At 42.9% G+C, this 22,198-nt stretch overlaps 1 protein-coding gene across 2 annotated transcripts in view; it reads left to right on the plus strand.

Annotated features, from left to right (window-relative positions):
- Nucleotides 1-22,198, plus strand: part of TUBGCP3 (tubulin gamma complex component 3) — a 130,801-nt gene that overhangs the window by 29,271 nt on the left and 79,332 nt on the right. Inside the window, exons 4-7 of one of the 2 annotated variants that reach the window (XM_075918510.2) lie at nt 7,133-7,210; nt 8,496-8,713; nt 17,989-18,161; nt 21,185-21,303. In XM_075918510.2, coding sequence (XP_075774625.1) covers nt 7,133-7,210; nt 8,496-8,713; nt 17,989-18,161; nt 21,185-21,303 — 588 coding nt within the window. The remainder of the gene's footprint in view (nt 1-7,132; nt 7,211-8,495; nt 8,714-17,988; nt 18,162-21,184; nt 21,304-22,198) is intronic. The other variant, XM_075918547.2, reaches the window with a different exon arrangement.

Here is a 22,198-nt window from a genome sequence, read left to right on the forward strand (position 1 = left end):
GCTTCAGGCAGACTCCCTGATTGGCCCAGTCCCCACATGCTGCTCATAAATGTGGCTGTTTGTATCTCAGCTGTGAGCCAGGGAGAGGGGGAAGAAGCTTCAGGCACTGTCCCCGCCTGCAGCAAAATCCCATTGGCCGATTTCTGGCCAATAGGAGCGGCCTGTTTGAAGAACAGACAGCACACGAAACACCACTCCTCAGGCTCTTATTCACAGATGCGCATGGGCCTTGCAGCCTGTGCAGGGATGCTACAAGCAGGGAGCCTTCCTGAGAAATCTGTTTGACTCCCAGTCAGCAGCCCACCACATAAGTCTCCCAGCCATAGCCTGTCTCTGGCACACCAGCCCCTCTCCCCCCCCCCAAAACCCACATAACCTGAACCCTCTGAGCCCATACCCCCTCCCAGATCTGGCACCCCAGTCCTCTGCCCCACATCACAGTCCCCTCCTGCCGTAAGTCATAACCCAAATCCCTGCATCCCCTCCTACACCTCAGTCCCCTGTTCTAGGTTACAACACAAATCCCTGCACCCCAATCCGGTGCCCCAGGTCACAACTGCCTCCTTCACCGGAACTCCCTCACAGACCGAACAGGCCCTCTTGCACCCCAGTCTCTTACCCCAAGCTTCCTTCTGCATCCAGCTTCCATCTCAGACCCTACATTAAGATCATGGATGAGTGCATCCCTCAATTATTTTCCAAAATTGTGCAGTGCCCTCGCCGCCCCCCGTAAAAATTATTGCTCACCCCCAATCTGTGGTGTCTTGTTGGTTTTTGGTGGTACTTACTACAAACCCATCCATGGAGATGATTTTACTGGATGATTGAAATCTTTTTCTTGCTACTAATACTTTGTTGTCTGGAATATGTTTAGTTGCAGCACTACTGCTAAAAATACCAATAGATGACTGTGAAGTTGTTGCAGATCCTCTAAGTCTCCTATGCTTAAATGGGATCTGGAATAGGGATTTTAGTAATTGTGTAGCTGCAGCAATCTTTAGTGGATATGTGGTTACTGAAATACTCCCTGGGGGTGAGGGTGGCAGCCAGTGAGCTTCCTGCCCCACTTCCGGGGAGCCCTTTTCTGCCTTGTGTGGATGCCTCTGTATCGGAGACAGCAGTGTGGGGTGGCAGTGGGAGCCGGTTTAAAAAAACAGTAAAGCGATTACACGTTTACAAAATTAAACACATTTTAACATCCCTAATGTAGATCTGATTCCAAGTTACTGAAAAAGTGAAGACTGACAGCGCTTGGGATGCACTTAATTTTAGAGTAAGCCCCATTGAACTCTGACGCTTCTAGTTTTTGAGAAAATAAGTAAAAAATGGGGTTCCCTTGGGAAAGCTGAATTATGCTGAAATAATATAGGGAATAGACTTACTGTGTCATGATTATGGTCTGTGGCCATGATGTTCCAAAATGAGGGGCATGTGTTATGTAATATAAGAAAATAACAGTGGCAGCAGGCAACTCTAGATTTTGCTTACTGCAACTTTCTGTACGTTGTGCTTGGATGATAGATTTTAAACTTAGTTAGCTAATCCTTAGGGCTTACTTAATTAGTTATGATAAACTTTTTTTAAGCAACACTTGGCAAAGCAAATAGCTTGGGAATTTACTTGTCAAATCATACTTATTCTAAAAGGCATAGAGAGAGTCTTGAAGAATAATGCATTGCAAATTGAATTATTTAAGTTACTAACCAGTTGATTGTACCCACATTGTTCTTCAGACATAGCCACGTGTTCATCCACATCATATTCTCCCAATAAACAGTTTTCCTTGTGAAGTTTCATTCTTGCAACTAGGTCCTGCACATTTTCCTCTAATTGGCACATTTCCCCCTCTCTATCCAGGGAACGAATTCTTCAAAATATTCCCAGATATAGTATAGTATATTTTACTGGAGTATAAGTACAATCAATGTGAAGATTGTGTCTGCACACAGAGACAGTTGGTCAGATGTCTGTCAGTAAGAGAGGTACGCAGTTTTGACTCGATTCCTATGGAGGAAAATGAACTATCACAGACATATGTAGACCCAAAGCAAGTTAGCACTTTTTTGGCACATTCAGTAATGCAGGGTACATGTCTTCCTGTACATTGGTCATCCAAAATGTTTGTCCTGTTCCTTATGGCTATCTTTTAGAATGCTGTTGTTTTGTAGTTCTATCATCTCTTCTTCAAATGTGGTCCTCTCCATGCCAAATCTCACTACTGAAGGTGAGACTGCCCTTACCTTAACTGGAAATGGATTTTCAGCAAATTCAAGAACTGTCTTCAGGGATTTGACAGCTAGAAAACAAGAAGAAAATTCAGTTTTCACTTCTGAGATGAACTCCATAAAAAAAAAATGCATGTTCACTCAGCTATGTCACTTACAAGTTGAAGATGGCAAAATGAGTTAATGTCGCACATCAAAGAAGGCAGTTTTTTTTCTTTGCCTTGAAGTTTAAAATTGAGTGTGTTTAAGTGGCATGTCATATCTATGAGAAAAGACATTTAGCAGGAATGTCTCTTCGTCTAAACATGACAGTAAATCCTGGAGATCCTTTGCCTCCAAAAACACTCGTACAGCAGGCAGTAGATGCATAAACCGATCTAACACTTTGCCTCGACTCGGTCATCTAACTTATGCAATCATTGCTAAGTCACTATACTGTGTTTTGTACTCCTCAACTAAAGCTTGAAATTGTCGATATTTCAAGGCATTTGCAACAATGAAGTTGACTATTTTTGTGACACTATCCATTGTGTTCTTAAGAAATCCTCTCTTCAGTTTGCTGCATAACTGTTCTTGGGTCAGAATGCAATGGTATGAGAAGAAATCTGGAAACTGTATTTTTCTTCAGCAAAGAAATTAGCCCCTTCTCTTTTCCAATAATGGAGGGAGCTCCATCAGTTGTTAGTGATGTAAGGTGCTTCTTCAAATCAATGCATTTTCCTGGTCCTTCAAAAATGCCATCAGCACAGAATAAATGTCCTCTCTCCTAGTTTGACCCATTAAAGATAGAAGAGTAAGCATTTCTTTGACATACTTTTTGCAATTGAAAAAACATCCAGATTAGGAGCTGAGAGGTCTGAACGATCAGTAGATTCGTCCATTCCCAGTCTGAAGTACTCAGTGCTTGCAATGTCTTTTAGCAATTTAGAAAACAGATCACCTGAAATGCTTTCACAATTCATCTTACTACAGTTGAATCAGACACTTGCAGTTTTAATATTTAACTATCATTTAAAAAAAAAATTCTGCAAAAAGTGATTTGCTGCAGCCCAAGAAGCACTGCTTCATCAGTTCTCTTTCAGTAAAAGGTCGTCTTGATTTAGCTGTGTGCCAAGCCAGTTTGAAGGAGGCCTCTGTAATGGCATTGTTGTCTTTAACTTGCAAATGGAACATCTTGTTGAGTACAGAAACCTTCCAGTAAGTATCTTAGTTTTTCTTTAATTGCGGTCAGGTGGCTACAAGTCTTTGAACTCAGGGTAACAAGATTCATGGTGCTGTTGCAAGTTTTTCTTTAGTACAGCGATAGTCTTTTGACAAAGATGACACACTGGTTTTCCATTTATCTCTGCAAATGTGAATTGTATCTCCCAAACAGGGTTGAAAACCCTGTGTTTATGCAACAAGTGTTTCTTCTTTGCTGCCATTTTTAATGCTTCTTATTAAAAAGAAAATTGTATACCACTGTTTTGGGTATTTAGCTTGAAGCTTCAGGTTGTGGAGTGATTCTTGGAGTGATTTTATTGTAAAAAGAAAAGTTTCCAAGCCAGAGTGCTTCAACCTGCAGTGAGCTGGGAACTGGGTGAGTCAGGCTGGACACAAGAGGCAAAAAAGGACAGGTGCGCACAGGGCTGATGTCCTCATACTGGAGTCCGTCCCTCCATGTGGGGCGGAGACAGGGTTGCCTGGCCACACCGACAGACCCAAACATGGCTTGTGTGAGCCAATCAGCACCTCTCCGGCTCTGCCCACAAGGCTAAGCAGCTAGCACTTCCCATGCTGGCCCCAGGCTCTATGCTGCGCTTCCTTTTTGAAATGCACAAGAGCCCCCTCTGGGACTCAGTGAAGCATTTCAAAGTGGAAGCGCCCACATGGAGTCCAGAGTCAGCTTGGGAGTCCCCAGCTGATTGCAGGCTCATTGAGGTGCTGCTGCTTTTAAACATTGTGGTGGCTTTTCAAAGGGACAGAACTATACAGCTGATCCTGGGCTCCATGTGGCACTGCCCCTTTGAAGTATAGGCAGTCCCCGGGTTACGTACAAGATAGGGACTGTAGGTTTGTTCTTAAGTTGAATCTGTATGTAAGTCGGAACTGGCGTCAGCTGCTGCTGAAACTGATCAGTTTCAACAGCGGCTGAATCTGGACGCCAGTTCTGACTTGCATATGGATTCAACTTAAGAAACCCAGGCATCCCCAAGTCAGCTGCTGCTGAAACTGATCAGCGGCTGATTCCAGTAAGCCCGGGCCAGAGCAACTCTGCCTCAGGCTTCCTGTAGTCAGCCCCTGGTCAGTTTCAGCAGTGGCTGACTTGGGCACGCCTGGGACAGAGCAGCTGGGGTGCTGCTGGGTTGCTCCAGTAGCGTGGCTCCTCGGAGCTACTGGAGCAACCCAGCAGCGCCCCAGCTGCCCCCCAGCTGCTCTGCCCCAGGCGTCCTGATTCAGCCACCGCGCCCGGGCTGTCCCGCTGCAGGTGTGCTCCGCGGCTTTGCTCCGCATCTCCCTGCAGACCAGGGAGACGTGGAGCAGGTTTTCTCACCCCGGAGGACGGGGGCGGCGGGACTGCAGTGCATCTGGGCATCCCGCCGCTCCAGTCCTCCAGGGCGAGAAAAGCCCCTTTCGTAACTGCGGTTCCGACATAAGTCGGATCCGCGTAACTCGGGGACTGCCTGTACTCCTCTCTTCCCTCCTCCCTTACTGCCTCTATCCTGTCGAGTAGTCCTTAACATCCCTAGTATACATTGCCAGCTAAGGGCAGACTTGGAGAAGAGGAGGGCATTGTCAGGGTGGATTTGATTTTAAATCAAATTGATTTTAAGTCATGATGTAAATCGCTGGTCAGGAAGACTCATTTTAATCATGGTTTTCTACATAAAAGTTCATTCTAGTGAGAGAATGTTATGCTAGATTTCAAATCAATGAAGGCTACACTCAAAGTCCTCAAGACAACAAACATGTTATCTTTGGAAGCACAAACCCACAGTTTGAGAATTGCAAAACTAAGCATCTCTAATGGTATCTTCTAGACCAGGGATCGGCAACCTACTGCACTTGGGAAGATGTTGGAACAAATTATTTAACAATGCATTTAATTTAATAAGCGCCTACAGGGTAATGATGTCATAGGGAATAGCTAGTATATACCTGTCAAGTTGATTTCACATGATTTGTTCTTAATTCCCTTCTATTAATCAGGTTACAGGTTTAGTGAATGGGGGTTGGGGAGTTGACGTGTGCTCTTGATTTTTAGAGTACATAGCTTGACTATTCCTTTCTTTTGGTTTTTGTTTTAGTACTGTTCACAGTTGAATATTGCTATGTAATCTTTGTACCTCTGACTTTATAAATAGTTTGATAGTTTCCTTTGTCTCTGTGCTCTTTGCAGAGATTATAGTAACCACAGGTTAGAGCCCTCTTATTCTGAAGGAGAATCAGCAGAAAAAGGGCAGCTATTTGTTAGATTTCTCAAGGATTCCACCACACTTCTATTGTAGAAAGCCGGGGTTAATTCAAGATGCTGCCTAGATCAAAGAAAAATTGATGTATGGTGGACTTGAAGCAGTATGTAAAACTCCTTTACAGAAAACTGTACATTTTAAAATATGGTTTGCTGATTAGTTGACCTCTTTCAGTGCACAAGACTTTGACCCAAAATAGTACAGGTTTCACCACCCTTGACTGAGACACTCTCATCCTTCATGACCCTGGCTGCTCTTGGATGAGAGAACCTGGGAGTGCTATCTGGGATGCCTGCTGCCTGGCAGTAGGGCTGGGACCATGGCTGCCCAGGAGGGGAAGCCTGGCTGGGGCCACATTAGCCCAGGCAGCGATGGGGCAACAATATCCTGGACAGCAGCAGCAGCAGGTCCGCAGTTGCCTGGGCAGCAGCAGCAACATGTTTGGGGCTGCAGCCGCAGCAGCCCTGAAGGTAGAAGCTGGGCTGGGCTGCAGCAGCCTGATGGAGGCAGCACAGCTGGGGCCATGTCACCCGGCAGTGGGGTAGGGGCTCTGAAAGCAGCAGCCCAGGAGGGCAAACCTGGCCATGGCTGCAGCAGCCCAGCAGAAGCAGCGCGATCAGACACATGCAACCCGGCAGGTAGCAGAGCCGGGGCTGGGGCTGGCCAGCAGGCAGCCTGGCCAGACCGAAGGAACTAGCAGCAGAGAGGGGCAGTGGGCTGAAAGTCTTGTGTCAGGGGACCTCCCATTGTCTGGCAAGTTCCCCCAGCTGGGATAGGAAATGTGAACGACTTGTCGACTTAAGTGCTTATCGGGTAGTTGAGTCGACTAATTGCTCTGCCCCCTCTCTCCCCCGTCCCTTGCTGAGTCTATCAGAAAGAGGCAGTAAAAGGGGGAGAGGGAAACAGGGTACTTCAAAGTGGCAGCGCTGCGTGGAGCCTGGGCCCAGACTCTGGGATCCACGTGATGCTGCCACTTTGAAACACTGTATGCAGCCTAGGACCAGCTGGGGACTGTCCTGCTGGCCCTGTGCCCCAGTGCTTTCGCCTTTGAAGTGCAGCAAGAGCCCTAGGACTGTTTCTATACTTCAAAGGCAGAGGCTTCCTGTTCACTATTCAATTAGTCAATTATTTGAAACTTAATATCCCTAATCTGGGACTGTTCAGATGCTGGACCAGGGAGGTTCAACCTGTACTGACATGTAAACTCCAGTGTCACTATCTTGAGAACATGTCTGGAGGTGTCCTCCCTGAGTGTATTTAAATTATGTTTTTCTGTATTTTTAGTGTGCTGAAGTTTTAGCCTGCTGCTTACAACTACAATATAGAAACTAATTGCTTATGATCTAGGTTGTGAGGGAGGGCTAAAAATGCAGTAAACTACAGAAATAATTGTTAAGCAATGTCTTTTTTTTTTTTAAACTTGGATATTATCTAATACATTCCTATTTCTGATAGGGCGTCTTGAAAAACAAATGGTCAATACTCTACCTCTTGCTCAGCCTTAGCGAAGACCCACGTAAGCAACCTAACAAGGTAGGGAAAGGGTTCTTTGTTTTTTCAATAAATATTTTAAAATTCAATACAAATCCCAAATGGGAATATTAAGAGATGTTAGTATGTAGACCAAAACAAACATCTTAAAAAAAGGAGAGTATCTGCAAAGTACTTGGAAAGGCTGGAAGCAACACTTTTTTTTTATTTAAATATGATGATTTTTTTAAATTGTGAAAGTCAATTTACATGTACAGCAGACTTCAGATAATCCGGCACCTTTGGGACCCAGGGGGGTGCCGGATTATCGGATATGCCTGAGTACCAGGAGGTATTCTGGCAGGGAGGCTGTGAGGGGTCGGGGGAGATAAGGAGGGGTCGGGCAGGGAACGGTGTGGCGAGGGGCGAACTGGGTGCTGGTGAGGGGCTGCGCTGCGGGACCAACCCGAGAGCACCCCAGCTTCTCTGCCCCAGGGTTTCCCCACGTCCGCTGCTGCTGAAACTGACCAGCGGTGGACTTGCGGAAGCCCTGGGGCAGAACAGCTGGGGTGCTGCTGGGCGCTGAGCAGGGGGGTGAGGGGCAGCGCTGCGGGACCAACCTGGCAGCCCCCCAGCTGCTCTGCTCCACGCTGCTTCCCCAAGTCCTTAGCTGGTCAGTTTCAGCGGCGGTAGCAGCAGCGGACTTGGGGAAGCGGCGCGGAGCAGCTCCAATTGTCCGGCTGGCTGGAGCACTTCCGGGTTCCAGTTGGTGCTGGACTATCGGGAGTGCTGGACCACTAGATGCTGGACAATTGGAGTTTTACTGTATTTTGTATCTTAGTAGTCTAACAATGAGAAATTAAAAAGCTATTTTCTTGCAGCATAAAACAGAATAATTAAACATGCAGTGTAGTCATTATCTAGAACATTTTGGATATATTTAATTTAGTTCAAATCCATACTGAATGCTTTTTTTGCCAGTGTTAGCAATTTTGATTGAGGGTGTGTGGTGTTTTGGCAACACTTTGGTAGCAGCAAATGCTCTAGTATAGTTGCATTTATACTGATAAAAAAAGTGCTTTTTCTGACATGTCATATACCAGCTTTGCAAATTAAATGAAATATGCTGACAAATGCTTTCTTTTGCTGGTATAAGCTGCCTCTTTGTTTAAGAGGTTTTGTTGCTAGTTACGTACCAGCAAATCTTTTCTAGTACATACCTAGCTTACCTTTACTATTAGGAAAGGTAATAAAAGTTCAGACACAAGGGTGGAGGAAAAAATTACGTTAGCTATTGATGTGATTGATTAAAGTAACTCACTATTAGATCTTTGTGTTTATCTTTAAGGTATCAAGCTATGCCACATTGTTTGCTCAAGCATTGCCACGAGATGCTCATTCAACCCCTTACTACTATGCCAGGCCTCAAAGCCTTCCATTGAATTACCAGGACCGCAACGCTCAATCTGCCCAGAGTGCGGGCAGTATGGGGAGCAGTGGGATCAGCAGCATAAGCATGTATGCCCTAAATGGGCCAACGCCAACTCCACAGTCCCTTCTTCCAGGGTAAATTAAAATCTGGTTATCCTGCATATAATGAAGATTTTCTCGATAAATATTTTTAATATTACTTAGCATCGTTATGCAGTGGTTTCAAATGTTTTACAGTGATAAGCGTATGGGTATCTACACACAGTTTCAAAATACTTTACAAAATAGCAAACCTCAAAATATTTTTGTCGTCTTAAGTATGTGTACCTACCAGATGTTAAAAATAGGCAAACGAAGGAATAGAGAGAATATATGGCTGTTCACTATTTCTGCTAGGCTATGTCTACACAGCAGCGTTATTTTGGAAATAACATATAGTCCGTGTCTATATAGCAAGCAGTTACTTCAACATAATGTTGAAATAATATCTAGCTGGAGGACTTCTTACTCCAGTTCTTATAACCCTCATTTTATGAGGAATAAGGGAAGTTGGAGGAAGAATGCTCTAATTTGGACTTTCTGCTGTGTAGAGCGCACCAAAAGGCGAAATAAGTTATTTTGACTTAAGCTATGCAATTGGCATAGCTCAAGTGCGTAGTTTATTTCAGCTTTAGCCCTGCTGTATAGACATGCCCTTAGTGAATATCTTCATGCCACTCTTTTGAATTAAACTCTGTTTAAACTTGATGCCTGTTAAGTTTACTTGTCTGGCAATCTTGGATACTAAGGTCCTTGGTTAACCTACAGAACAGCTATGGAAGAGACAGCAGCTGTACAGACTTCCAACACTGACCTGTCAATATTTTTCAACCTTGACCTAAAAATATTTCCCTGAAGGAATAGGTAAGTAGTTTAGTCTCAATGCCAATCAGTTATTGGCCTCTATTTTGAAATTGTCAGTAAGTTTTTAAATTAGTGTTAGTGAAGATCTGATATATGAAGATCTGTCTAGAATGCGCTGGAACGAGATCAACAGTCATTAGAAGGTAGTGGCTTTGTATTGAAACAAGGTGACAGTCTCATTATTTCGTTACCAATGCTCTTTCAGTTTCCCACAAAGAGTACAGCTTTGTAAAAGGGCCTGTCAAGCTTTTGAAATAAATTTTAAAATTTGCTTTTTTAGACGACGTTCAATGACCGTAGTTTAACAAACCAAACTGATTTAAAAGCTTCAGAGGGGTAACTGAGTTACTCTGTAACTGGAAACATAAAAAACAACTAATAGTCTAGTAGCACCTTAAAGACTAACAAAACATGTAGATGGTATCATGAGCTGTTGTGAGTACAAGCCACTTGTTCGGATGATTGTACCCATGAAACCTCATATCACCATCTACATGTTTTGTTAGTCTTTAAGGTGCTGCTAGACTATTCTTTGTTTTTCAACAGTGGTCTCCAGCCTTTTTAAGCACAAGATCACTTTTTGAATTTAAGTGCAATCCAGGATCTCTCTCAAACCCAAATGCCCTTGCCTTGCCTTCTTTGTGCCCCTTCTCCAAGGCCCTGCCCCTGCTCACTTCATTCTCCCTCCCTTTCACCAGGCAGGAGCAGAGGATTGGGGCACAGGCTCTGGTCTTGGGCTAAGGTATTTAGAGTGTGAGAGGGGGTCAGGGACTTGGGATGCAGGAGGGGGTTCATGACTGGGGCAGGGGATTGGAGTTGGCTCCAGCTAGACACTGCTTATAACCTCAGGTAGCTCCTGGACGGTGGTTCAGTGGGGCTAAGGCAGGCTTATCCCTGCCCTGTGGCCCTGTACCACTCTCAAAAGCAGCAAGAAAACTTCCTCCATCCCAAGTCCTGTTGTTTCCCTGCTCCCTATGAGTTCTGTGGAGATAGAATACAGGGTGGGAGAGGGGGCACCCTGACATCAGCACTCCCCAGCTCTCCCTTCCCTGCTCTGTACCACAAGAAGGATGCTCACAAGGGCAGAGGGCAGCTCCAAGGCAAAGGGCAGGAGATGCACAGCAGTCTGGGGGGAGTAGCCTGAAGTGCCAGTGCTTGATAGTCTCTTGGCCAAACCAGTCAGGATCACCAGTCAGAGGCTCCAAGATCTTCTGGTAAATCCCAATCTACTGGTTGGTGACTGTTTTTTAACTAAGTTCAGAGATCAGCAGAGACCTCTAGGACATTACATATTGGTGTGAAGAATACTTACTGGAAATATAAGTTCAAAATCATTTTTTGGTGGGACTAAATTTTACTCTTACTAATGTTGGAAGGTGATGTATAAAACCTGATAGTCACTCAATATGTAGTCTTTTTTTTTTCCAATGCCAGTAATTGACATTGTAACAAATGATTTCTACAGGTTAAACATTTTCATAGGCTCTAGGTCTCATGTGGAACAAAATTTGCAAAAGTTTAAAGGAACATAGGAATCACCATGCTGGGTCTGATCTAACTACTCACTATTTCTGTGGTGTCAAACTAGTTCTGTGGTGTCCAACTAGAGCTATAGCGAACTAGCCACACTCAATCGGCCAAATAGCCACATGTGGCTAGTATGTTGAACACCATGGCGTTAATTCATTTTCTTGTCTCTGATACGGGCCTATACTTTGATCCTGTTTCTCTAAAGGCAGCTGAATTTAATGGTCTCTCAAAGCCCTTTTCAGCCGTATATTTCTATAATTCTGTGATACTAGATGCTCTAGAGCAGTAGTTCTCAAACTTTTTGACCTGTGGACTACCTGGTTCAATGCAGACCTTTCCATGGACCACCGGTTGCTAATGGAAATTCACCGTTAATTACATAATTACACCAGAGTCATTTTGCTAGAGCTGCAGTTAGGGAGAACCAGTTTCTCCTTTACTTCTTAAATTAAAGGAAATTTAGACAAATTAAGCATTTGAAATTTCTCATGTTAGTTTATCAAGCTTCATTATAGATAACGTAAAATATTAATTTATGTACAACACAAAAGGTTTCAATGTTTTCTTTCTTTATGGCAGGGGAGGGGAACTTTTGTTGGATCAGGGGTCACTGACTCATAGAAAAATCCATCGGGGACCACACCCCTCTAAACCATCCCAACCCTCACTGATGTGGCTCCCAACTGAGACACCTCATTCCTCTGGTACTCCAGCCCCACGGGATGATGGGGAGGGACAGGAAGGACTGAGGTTCAGGGCTTCCCATGGGCCAGATTTACCCTGCTGGGGTTTTGGGATTAGTGGATTTTGTGGACCCCTTAGGCTCTGGGGTGGTGACACAAATGATGGGTTCCGTGTGTGGGACAGGGCTGCTAGTGAGTGGGATAGGGATAGGGAGAGAAGTGTAAGATCTGGGCTGGAGGCTCCTCCTGGCATTTCAAAGTGGCAGCACCAGGCTCAGTGTGGCACAACTGCTTTGAAATGCCCGGTGGAGCCCAGGATCAGCTGGGGACTCCCCAACTGACCCCGGGCTCCATGTGGCGTGCCAGCTTTGAAATGTATAAGAGTCCCCTACTGACCCCAGGCTCTATGCTGCACTTCCTCTTTGAAATGCATAAGAGCCCCTGCTGGTTTTCCCACCAAGGGGAGGGGGAGGGGCAGCGGCAGCACGTAGAGCCGTTTCTAGCTCCGCTTCTTCCTCATGAGCCTGATCCAGTGGGGAGGCTTGGGGCTTCCCCCCTACAGAGGGAAACCAGAACTGGTGCTCTAGCCTCATGAGAGGGAGGGAGGGAAGGTGGAAGCTGAACTTGAGCTGTGGACCACCTGAAAAGTGGCCATTGACCATTAGTGGTCCATGGACCACAGTTTGAGAACCACTGCTCTAGAGAATGGTTTGAAAATCTTCTTATATGGCAATTGAAACAATTAACTTACAGACTGTCAAGTTTAAGAAAAAAAAGAGGCACTTAGTGGTTGGTTAATTTGCCTTGAAGCATGAGGATTTAAATTCCTTATATTATACTACCTCATGTAATTGTGGATGTTTTTCTTTTCCATACAAATGTCTAAACCTTATTTTGAATTCTGCTAGGTTTCAAGAACAAAGTTCCATCAAACAGTCAGATGGAAGAGAATACAAATAATAGAATACAATTAGGTCACTGGCTTGATATATATATATAGTGGTTAAAATAGTCTTAGCTCTCTGATGTGTGTCTTGCTGCTGGTTTGAACATATATGAAATGAGTTGGTTAACTAGTGAAAATTTTCTCCTCTCTTTGCTAGGCTCTGTTTTTAATGTGAACTGTACCATGGGAGAAAACTTACTATGCCCTTCTCTGAAGTGCTGAGAACAAAAATTCCAAAATCACATGGTTAAAACAATGGCATGTACACTCAGAGTTCAGCATTGAATTTAATAATGCACAACCTTGGCCATTATAGGGCTGGTAGTATATTCTGAACTCTTCTGGGCAAAATTCACTGAAAAACCAGTGAGAATTTGATAACTGAGAGTAAGCTGTTATGGCTTATTTGCATTATTAGGGAATTTAAATCTTTCACGTAAGTTGGTTTCCATTATGACGCTTTTATGCACATCACTTCTATAATTGGCATGAGTAATGGAGGTGGTCCATTTAAAATATTTAAAATTAGGTTCATGTGTTTGTTAATTAATACTTGATTTCAGATTAAGCATCCAGCTGGATTTCTTTTTCTGGTAAATCTAATCTATCAGACAACTGCTTGTGGGCTAAGATGCATGTCCAAATAGATTTAAATTCAGGTATTATTAAATAAGAATATATATGCTGCAAAAGTTGGCTACCAAAGCTGAACAGTTTTAGGCCATAAGGTAGTTGCATAAGCACAGCGTTTTGTTAGGACATGCCTCCGAATGCGTGGTCATCATAGTTTCTTTGTTAGACTATTAAAATAGTACTCTTCTTAAAGATTTATCATTTACAGGCAGTCCCCGGGTTACGTACGAGATAGGGACTGTAGGTTTGTTCTTAAGTTGAATTTGTATGTAAATCGGAACTGCGTCTGGGCTGTCCCGCCGCCCGCATCCTCCGCGGCTTTGCTCCGCGTCTCCCTGGTCTGCTGGGGCCCCCCCAGCAGATGAGGGAGACGCGGAGCAGCTTTTCTCGCCCCGGGGGACGCGGGCGGCGGGACCGTGGCGCGTCGGGGCGGTCCCGACACCCGCATCCTCCGGGATGAGAAAAGCCCCGTTCATAACTGCAGATCCGACATAAGTCGGATCCGCGTAAGTCGGGGACTGCCTGTACTGTAGTTACAATTACATTAGTACCTGGATTTGCAAAAGTTTTCCTTCAAAAAATGTCATACAATTTTACACAGAGAAGGAGCTTGATGTACGGTATTAGTTTGAAAAGCAGAGAATTCATCTTTGAAACCATGCTGGGGCCAAACTTAAAGCTCATTTATGCTTCATGTAACTCGATTAGATTCAATTGGACCGTGCAAAGTGGTGATGGGCATTTGATTGGTTTTATTAAGCATTATCTGCTTACGTGCTTAAGTGCTGTGCAGTACTTAAGAAAGCAACAATTCCTGCTCCAAGGAACTTAATTCAGAAGTTGTACAGAATTTATTAGGCAAGTTGGAAGGTGAGTTTAACTTGGAGAACAGCCTTTCTAAATATCTAAAGACTAGCTTAATTTAAGTTTTTTATTTAATGAGTTTTATTTAGTGGGTTTCACAGCAGATGTGATCTGTAGGGAAGAAATCTGAGCTAAAGAGGGGAATGTGTGCTCTGTGTGTTAAGAAAAATTCCAGACCCAGGAGGTAGAAGGGAAGAAAATCCAAAGACGAGTGGTGATCTGCCATACATTGGCAGAGCATGGGGAGCAATTTGGAGAATGGTAAGAAAATGAACATTGATTTAGGCAGAGCTGTTGAAAGTGTGCAGATCTTTTGAGGGTGAAAATGTCAACTTAATGCAGGAATTGAGAAGCAGAAAAAAGATTCTTAACTTCTTGTTTGGATAGGGATCTGGGAAATGGCAGGCTAGAGATGAGGAAGCTTCAAAATTCAAGATAGTGTAGTAAGAGAACCTGGATTCCTACTTCCAGGTCTCAGCAATCTAGCATGAGTTATGAGGGAATGTCTTACCTTCGGAAAACTTTGGCCCTGTCAGGGCATAGAAATTTGGTCCTTTCTGAGACCCACTGTGTCCCTCTGGAACTTTCTGTATCAGCTCCTTGAAGAGCAGATATACAATTCTGCATGTAGTAAAAGAGTGATTGTATGGTAGGCTGGGTTCATATAGATCAGTACCTGTAATGCTATAGTGTATACTCCTTGTGTTTCTGTACAAGAACACATGAAGGAAAAGACCTATATCACGCCTGTTTAACCTCAACTGCCTTTTGTTTGCAACTGGATGCTCTGATATCTAGATGATGCAGTCATTCTGCTGCCCTTTTTTTAAAATTTTATTTTGCAAATTTGCTTTTTCTTGCACTGTTTGCTTTTGGGGAGGGGGACATCCATTCTTTTGCCCCTTTTTTGAGACTGGGCTCCTTTTTCCTTCATCAACTCTGGCCTGAGATTAAAAGCAAGGGCGAGAAATGTAGCTTGTAACAATTTCTGTTAGTGTATTAGGATTAGCTGGCGTGTTTTGTTTATTTGGCTTTTGTAATTTACTTTGATCTGTTTTCACTTTCAGTCACTTAAACGCTACATTTTATACTTAATAAAAACACTTTTGTGTATCAGTCCCAGTCTAAATAATTGTTACGGGGCAGGGGGAGGGAGCAACCACTGTACATCTCTCTTTCATTGCTAAAGAGGGCAAACTTACAAGCTTTCTCTCTGTAAAACTTTTATATAGAAGTACACTGATTTATTTGGGGGTTTGGTCCTTTTGGGCGGGGACTGTGTTTCCAGGTGCTGTTGACTGCCTTATAGCTGAGCCCTCCCAGAGCTGAGCTGGTTCGGTGTCTGTGTTGCTTTGCTGGGAGGCTCTTACGCCAACTGTGTCTTTGCTGGGGAAGGCCAGAGCTATGGCCCAACAGGACAAGATGTTGGGGGCAATCCAGAGGGCTGGTTGGCAGTCTCAGTAGCATGACCAGCACACTGGGTGACAATCCCAAGGGGGACCCCTGTGATCCAATTCATCACAGGAGGATCCTCAGAAAATCCTCTTCTCGCATTCACTTCATTTCTAGATTGGGACACTAATCTACAGGATCATACAGCTCAAGGCAAATACTTTTGAACAATATGTAATGATCCCATAACATAAGAACTAAGGGTCTCAACTGAAATTAGTAGGTAGCAGGTTTAAAACAAACTAAAGGAAGTTTTTTCTTCACACATCGCACAGTCAACCTGTGGAACTTCTTGCCAGAGGATGTTGTGAAGACCAGGACTTTAACAGGGTTCTAAACAAAACTAGATAAATTCCTGGAGTTTAGATCTAGCAATACTTATTAGCCAGGATGGGTAGGAATGGTGTCCCTAGCCTCTGTTTGTCAAAGGCTGGAAATGGGTGACAGGAGAGGGATCACTGGATTATTACCTGTTCTGTTCACTCACTCTGGGGCATGTGGCATTGGCCACAGTCGGAAGACGAAATATTGGACTAGATGGACCTTTGGTCTGACCCAGTATGGCCATTCTTATATCTGCCTTCATTTCCTACTTCTCATTCAGGACCAGTTTGCCAGAGTAGTGTTTCATGTCCATGCTGCCATATTCTTTATAAACTGTCCAGAAGGAGCAAAATCCTCATTATTCTGCAAGGAATCAGTGAGGGAATGGAACTGCTATGTAGCGTAGTGAATAGATGTTTCGATAGTGTTTCAGCCAGGCATACATAATGTCATAGCAGATCTGCAAGCAGAATTTTCTACAAGATTATGAGCAGAAGCTAGCTTTGGGTTTTGAAGAGATCCACATTTTCTTGGGTTTCTGCAGATAGACTTCTTTGTTATGCTTTGCTCGCCGCTTGGTATTTTCAAATCTAATGTTAATTAGATTCTTAAAGACTTGTCTAGATCAAGTACCTATGGCAGACATTTGTGGAGCTGCAACCTGGTCATAAGTATATACCGTATATACTCGAGTATAAGCCGAGTTTTTCAGCACAGTTTTTGTGCTGAAAAATGCCCCCCTCGGCTTATACTCGAGTCAGCATCTCGAGAACTGAGGCGGGCGGGCTCAGCGCGTCTCTGCCGCTGGCCGGGTCTAGCCGGGTCTAGCCCCGGAAGTCGGGGCGAAAGCTGCTCCGGTGCCCCTGGTCTGCTGGAGACCGTCTCGAGCAGACCAGGGGCACCGGGCGGGTTCCCGCGCTTCTGAGGCTTTGCCAGAGCAAAGCCTCAGAGGCGCAGGACCCCCCGTGGCTGCGGCTTCAGTCCGGGAGCCTGTGGTCTGCTGGGGACGGTCCCCAGCAGACCACAGGCACCCAGATTGAAGCGGCAGCAGCGGCGGTTCCCCGCGCCTCTGAGGCTTTGCTCTCCAGCAGACCAGGGGCACCGGAGCAGCTTTCGCCCCGACTTCCGGGGCTAGACCCAGTATCTATCTTCATTTTTTACATTTACCAGTAGCTGCCTCATTTCCTACCCTAGGCTTATACCCGAGTCAATACTTTTTCCCAGTTTTTTGGGGTAAAATTAGGTGCCTTGGCTTATATTCGGGTCGACTTATACTCGAGTATATACGGTACTTTAAAACTCATGATGCTATATTTGGGCATTCCAGAGGTGATGCTATATTCACATAAGTAGTCCTTCTGTACTTGTTCAGGTAGATTCAGAAATCCCCTTCACGTTGAACTAATCAGAAGTGGAACAAATATGTGCAATTACTTGAAGAAAAAAATGGTACTAACCACTTCTGTAATTGACATTCTTTGACACTTGTTGCATGTGTCCATTCTCCTTCCCCTCTGTAGTATGTCTAGTAAGTCGTTCCTGAGGAGAGTCAGGGAATGGCTCTGTTCTCTTCTAGCATTGCACAGTAGCAGAGGGTGCATATGGTGACCTGCTGGGGAATGCTAAGGGAAAAATATGACTGGTGCCTGAGGCACATGCGCACATGAAATTAAATGGATGTATGCAATACATCTTAAAGAACAACGACAGGGCAGGTTAGTAACTTGGGGTTTTTTTTTTTTTTTTTTTTTTTTTTTTTTACACCTGAGTGAATAAGACACTTATTTAGTTCGCAGCTGATATGCAGCCCAGAATGTTCCTGTCTTTGAGTATTAGATTTGTTCGTGAGGATATATATTTTTATGACTTGTTTTTTGTGATGTGCTTTGTATTGCTTTTGAAAACCAATAATATGTTGTTTTTTTAAAAAGCCCCCCCAATCTCCCCTCCGCCAACACTTTCCATAACTATAAATTTTAAAAGAAAAAAAAAGTGGTGGGTTTCATAAATTAATTCCAGTAAATGACCTATAGTTATTCCCAGCTCTTCAAACATTGTCTTCCTGTCTTTTTTAGACAATCCTATCAAGCTCCAGGAGTGGGAGATTGCCTTCGTCAACAGCTGGGTTCACGTCTTGCATGGACTCTAACTGCAGGCCAGCCTTCATTACAAAGCTCTACCTCAAAAGGCCTTCCAAACACTGTTTCTCGTAATGTGCCGAGATCAAGACGAGAAGGGGATACAAGTGGTGAGCAAGATGCTTTTTGCTAAAGATTTTTTCCCCTTACAACTTGTTGCTCATTTTGTTGTGACTATTCTCTTCCTGGGAATAGCTTCTGTTCCATTGCGTGTTTCAATAGGTCAGGAACTTTCCCACAAGATAAATTTAAAGGTAGGAAGACTGTACATATACAAAAGAGCAGTGTATTTGGTCTTTAACTTTTCTGTATCCCTCTGTTTCTACTAGAGATGTGAATAACTAGTTGACAAATCGTCCTCCCACTCCTTGATGCAAGGGGGGCTGGAAAGAGGAGGTGGCAATGGGAGTCCCCAGGTGGTCCAGGCTGCATGTGGTGTTTCGAAAGCTGGACTCCCCTATTGACCCTGGGCTCCATGTGGCACTTTTGCCTTTGAAGTATAGCAACAGCCCTGATGCAAATTGCATCAACTGTTTGATTAGCTGAATAATTGAAGTTTTACATCCCTAGTTTATTCTGGGGAAAATATGGTTTGAATACATTTTCTCCCCATTCAAAATTAATTTTTTCTTTGATATTGCAAGTAGCATAGAACTAATTTGCTGCTGCGGGTAGCAGGATCAAGTAGCAGAAAAAGATGGATTCTGAATGAATATGTTTTTAAAAAACTGCAGTGTCTCTGATACCCATTTTCCCTGCAACTGTTGGTTAACAAGGAGGAACCCGCAGAAATGCATGGAGCTAATTATATTCCCATTTACAAGTGAAATGTATAACTGTTTGTTTTTTACTGGAGTATCAAGTCCTTGAAGTAGTATTTTAACTACCTCCCTGGTACTTTTTTACAGTGATATTATTAAATAGTGCAATCATTTTTAAAATACAATGGGATAATTTCTCTTGTTGGTCACATTGCTGTTAAAAGGCTTTTCGGTCCAAATTAAGGAGCACACCTGGATTTACAGTAATTGAGAGAAAAATTTGGCCACTTGAACTAATTAAACTATAGTGCAACTGTTAAGGAAAGTTTACTTTCTACCTGCTTGTATTCAGAAACCTTTCCCGTTATTCATGATCAACTCTGAAAAGTTAATGGAAAAAAAATATGGTGCCTCTCAATGCCATTCCCTTCCTTCCTGCCCAACTGCTAGCTGAATTAATGTGATCAATTAGCAAATAAAAGATCTCATAGCTGCCAGCCCTGCTATATTTATCGTGGATTAGAAAATCAAGCTGAGTTCTTCCAGTTATGTGCATTATTGCTATAAAAAATATATGTAGACCAAATGGAGAGTACATTTGTAACTGAGGACAGAACATGGCCTTGCAATTAGAAATTGCATAACAAGAGTGTGATTGCACAAGATGAAATGTATAATTTAGCCCAGTCTTCATTGTTATGTTAGCTTTTCAATACTAAGATTAAAAAGTCGTAAACTATTTTTTCAGTGTACAAGCAGTTAGGACTGTTTAATTCATACAAGAAACAGATTATATTAAGTACAGATAAAGTGTCACTCTTTTTGGATTAGAATCACATTACAAATATAAGACCAAGCAGCTATTGACATTAATAAAACATACAAATAGTTAGAGCTCTGTAAGTAAACTGATTTACTGTTAATTAGCATTTTCTAATATTGCCTTTGGAAAAGTGCAGTTCAGGAGTCATGAACCTGTTCTAGAGTTGTCTAACAGTTGATTTGCTAAATGTAAGAGTGCATCTCCTTTTTAACTGAAGTTATAAAAGGATCCCCACATTGTCATATGTCCTCAGTTCCTCTCTCCTTCCTCCAGACTTCTGACTTTCTGAAGGGAGAAAGGAAAAAAGGGTTTGTATGACTCTGTAGCTACAGTGACTTAGGATAACTTTCTTTTCTCTGTTGTGAAATGAAATTTGGTCAGGTAACACTTTTCAGCTGTGTTTGAGAATTTATATCCTCTTGATTAATGGGAGTGTTTTAAAGTGTAACATAGAGTAGCATTATTTGTCTGAGGCGGCTTTCAGAAAATCTTGCTATACTTTAAGTCTTATAGCACTGGTTCTGTATGTTGATATGAAGCTAGTCTTTTGGCTTTAGTAGGTTTTGTTCTGAGATGACTCAGCTGACTTCCTTACTCTCAACCTAGCACATGTATGTATGTCTTGTTAAAAAAGTTGAGGGAAAAAGTAAAGGAACTCTTTGCGGTTAGGATTTCCAAATGAGGACACTTCTGCCAATTTCAGAAGAGACAGCATCCTATTAAGACACAATCTGTAGGTGGTACTGAGAACATAGATCTGTTCTTAGCCTCAAATAGAGTAATAAAAGTACAGGATATTGTAAGACCCGGCACATGAAGAAAAGCTGCTCACTATCCTGAATTACTTTCTGTAAATTGATAACTAGCCTGAGGCACAAAAGCAAACTAGACTTCAATCAGTGCCGTAAACTAGAGGATAAATTGGATGTGCTCGCACTTTAAGCTCTATTGAATCAAGAGCTGGATCTTTCTATAGTAGCATAACTTACATTTTTCTCTGCATTTACCTTGCCTGGGATTTAAAGGCTGTACAGGTAAAAATGTTTGAACTCCTAGCACCCAACAGTGGAGTAATTTTTAAATGAGAAATATTCTGAATTCACAAGAAATATTTTAATAAGCAGATCACCTTCTTGGATGAGCTGTATTGGCTGCAAAAGATACTATTGAAACATTAACTTTGGAACAACAAACAAGTTTAACTGTACAGTCAGGAAAGGATGAGGAAATTCTTTAAGGCTACTTGCGCTGATGGTAAGATCAGAATGGAATTGACCTAAAAGTCTGTCTGTTCTCTTTCTAGTCTCTGGAATGTTGTGCTAAGTTTAGAGTGCACACATCTAATGGCTAAACTGATTTGGTATGTTTTCAGGTACAGGGCATTTGGTTTTCTTTGTGCCTCATCAGGACAACTTCATCATGAAGAACTTAAAATAAATGCAAAGGAAGCCTTTTGTTTTTCAATTCAGCTTCTATGTAACTTTTTAAAACCGAGTGATCTAAGTATCTTTACACATTTTTGCAGTCTTAACCAATGTTCTTTTTTTAGGCTCTGTTGAAATAACTGAAGCCAACCTTGTAAGAGACATTTTGTACGTCTTCCAGGGAATAGATGGCAAAAACATCAAAATGTGCAACTCTGAAAACTGCTATAAAGTAGAAGGAAAGGTACTGTATAGTAGCTATCACATGATATGCATGGAATCTGAATAGGGAGAAAAGCTTGGGGGAGAGAGATACCATCGGAATGTACAGTATTTATATACATTTTATGTACAACTTATTTAAAAAAAAAAACTTCAACTTATCAGCAGTATTCAGCAACCCTAAACTTACCTACTATCAGTTGGTCGAGCCATCTTCAAGGCTACTGCTTGGGTAATGCCTGCAAAAAGAACAATGAAGAGAGTGGCTTTACTAACTAGTTCAGAGCAGGCATTTTATGCATACAGGGGCAATGTAGAATAAAGGAGGGAGATGATCCCAGAAGGTATACATCAAGGTGCACAAAGCTAATATTGTTGAATGTTAGGTGTGTTTAAAAGGTGGAGTAGATAATTGGGAAGGTGCAGATCTGGGAAGGGCCATGAAGGTAAGTACAAGCAATTTTTTTATATGATGGATAAAGAGGAACTTACAACAGTTTGTATGGTATCCTTTAAGAAGTGGGAGTCTTGTCTAAGAGGGGTGTGTTAGCTCTGTAGCATCACTGTTCTTTCACCTATAGAAACTCTCTCCTCGGGGCTTTGCTAGCCCTGTCATTACCTTGCAGGTTAACAAAAAGTGCATCCAAGTCCTTGAGTTCTCTTCAAGCATTCCCTTATGATATCCAGCCTGATAATCAGTCCTGTTATCTTTTTTTATACACACAGGGAGATTGATCTGTTAAGTCCTTTTTACTTTCAGCTGGTTTTGACATTTTATAATTTTTCATGGTTTTCCATTAACTATTCTGGGCTGTTGCAACAGTGTATGATTGAGAAGCACTTTACATAAATGGCTAGCCAGAGAGTGATGACCACTTCTTTTCACTTGAATGAGCCAGCACTGAGACTCATGGTTC

The sequence above is a fragment of the Pelodiscus sinensis genome, chromosome 1 (genome assembly GCF_052426305.1).
Source record: "Pelodiscus sinensis isolate ZL-2025 chromosome 1, ASM5242630v1, whole genome shotgun sequence".
NCBI lineage: Eukaryota > Metazoa > Chordata > Testudines > Trionychidae > Pelodiscus > Pelodiscus sinensis.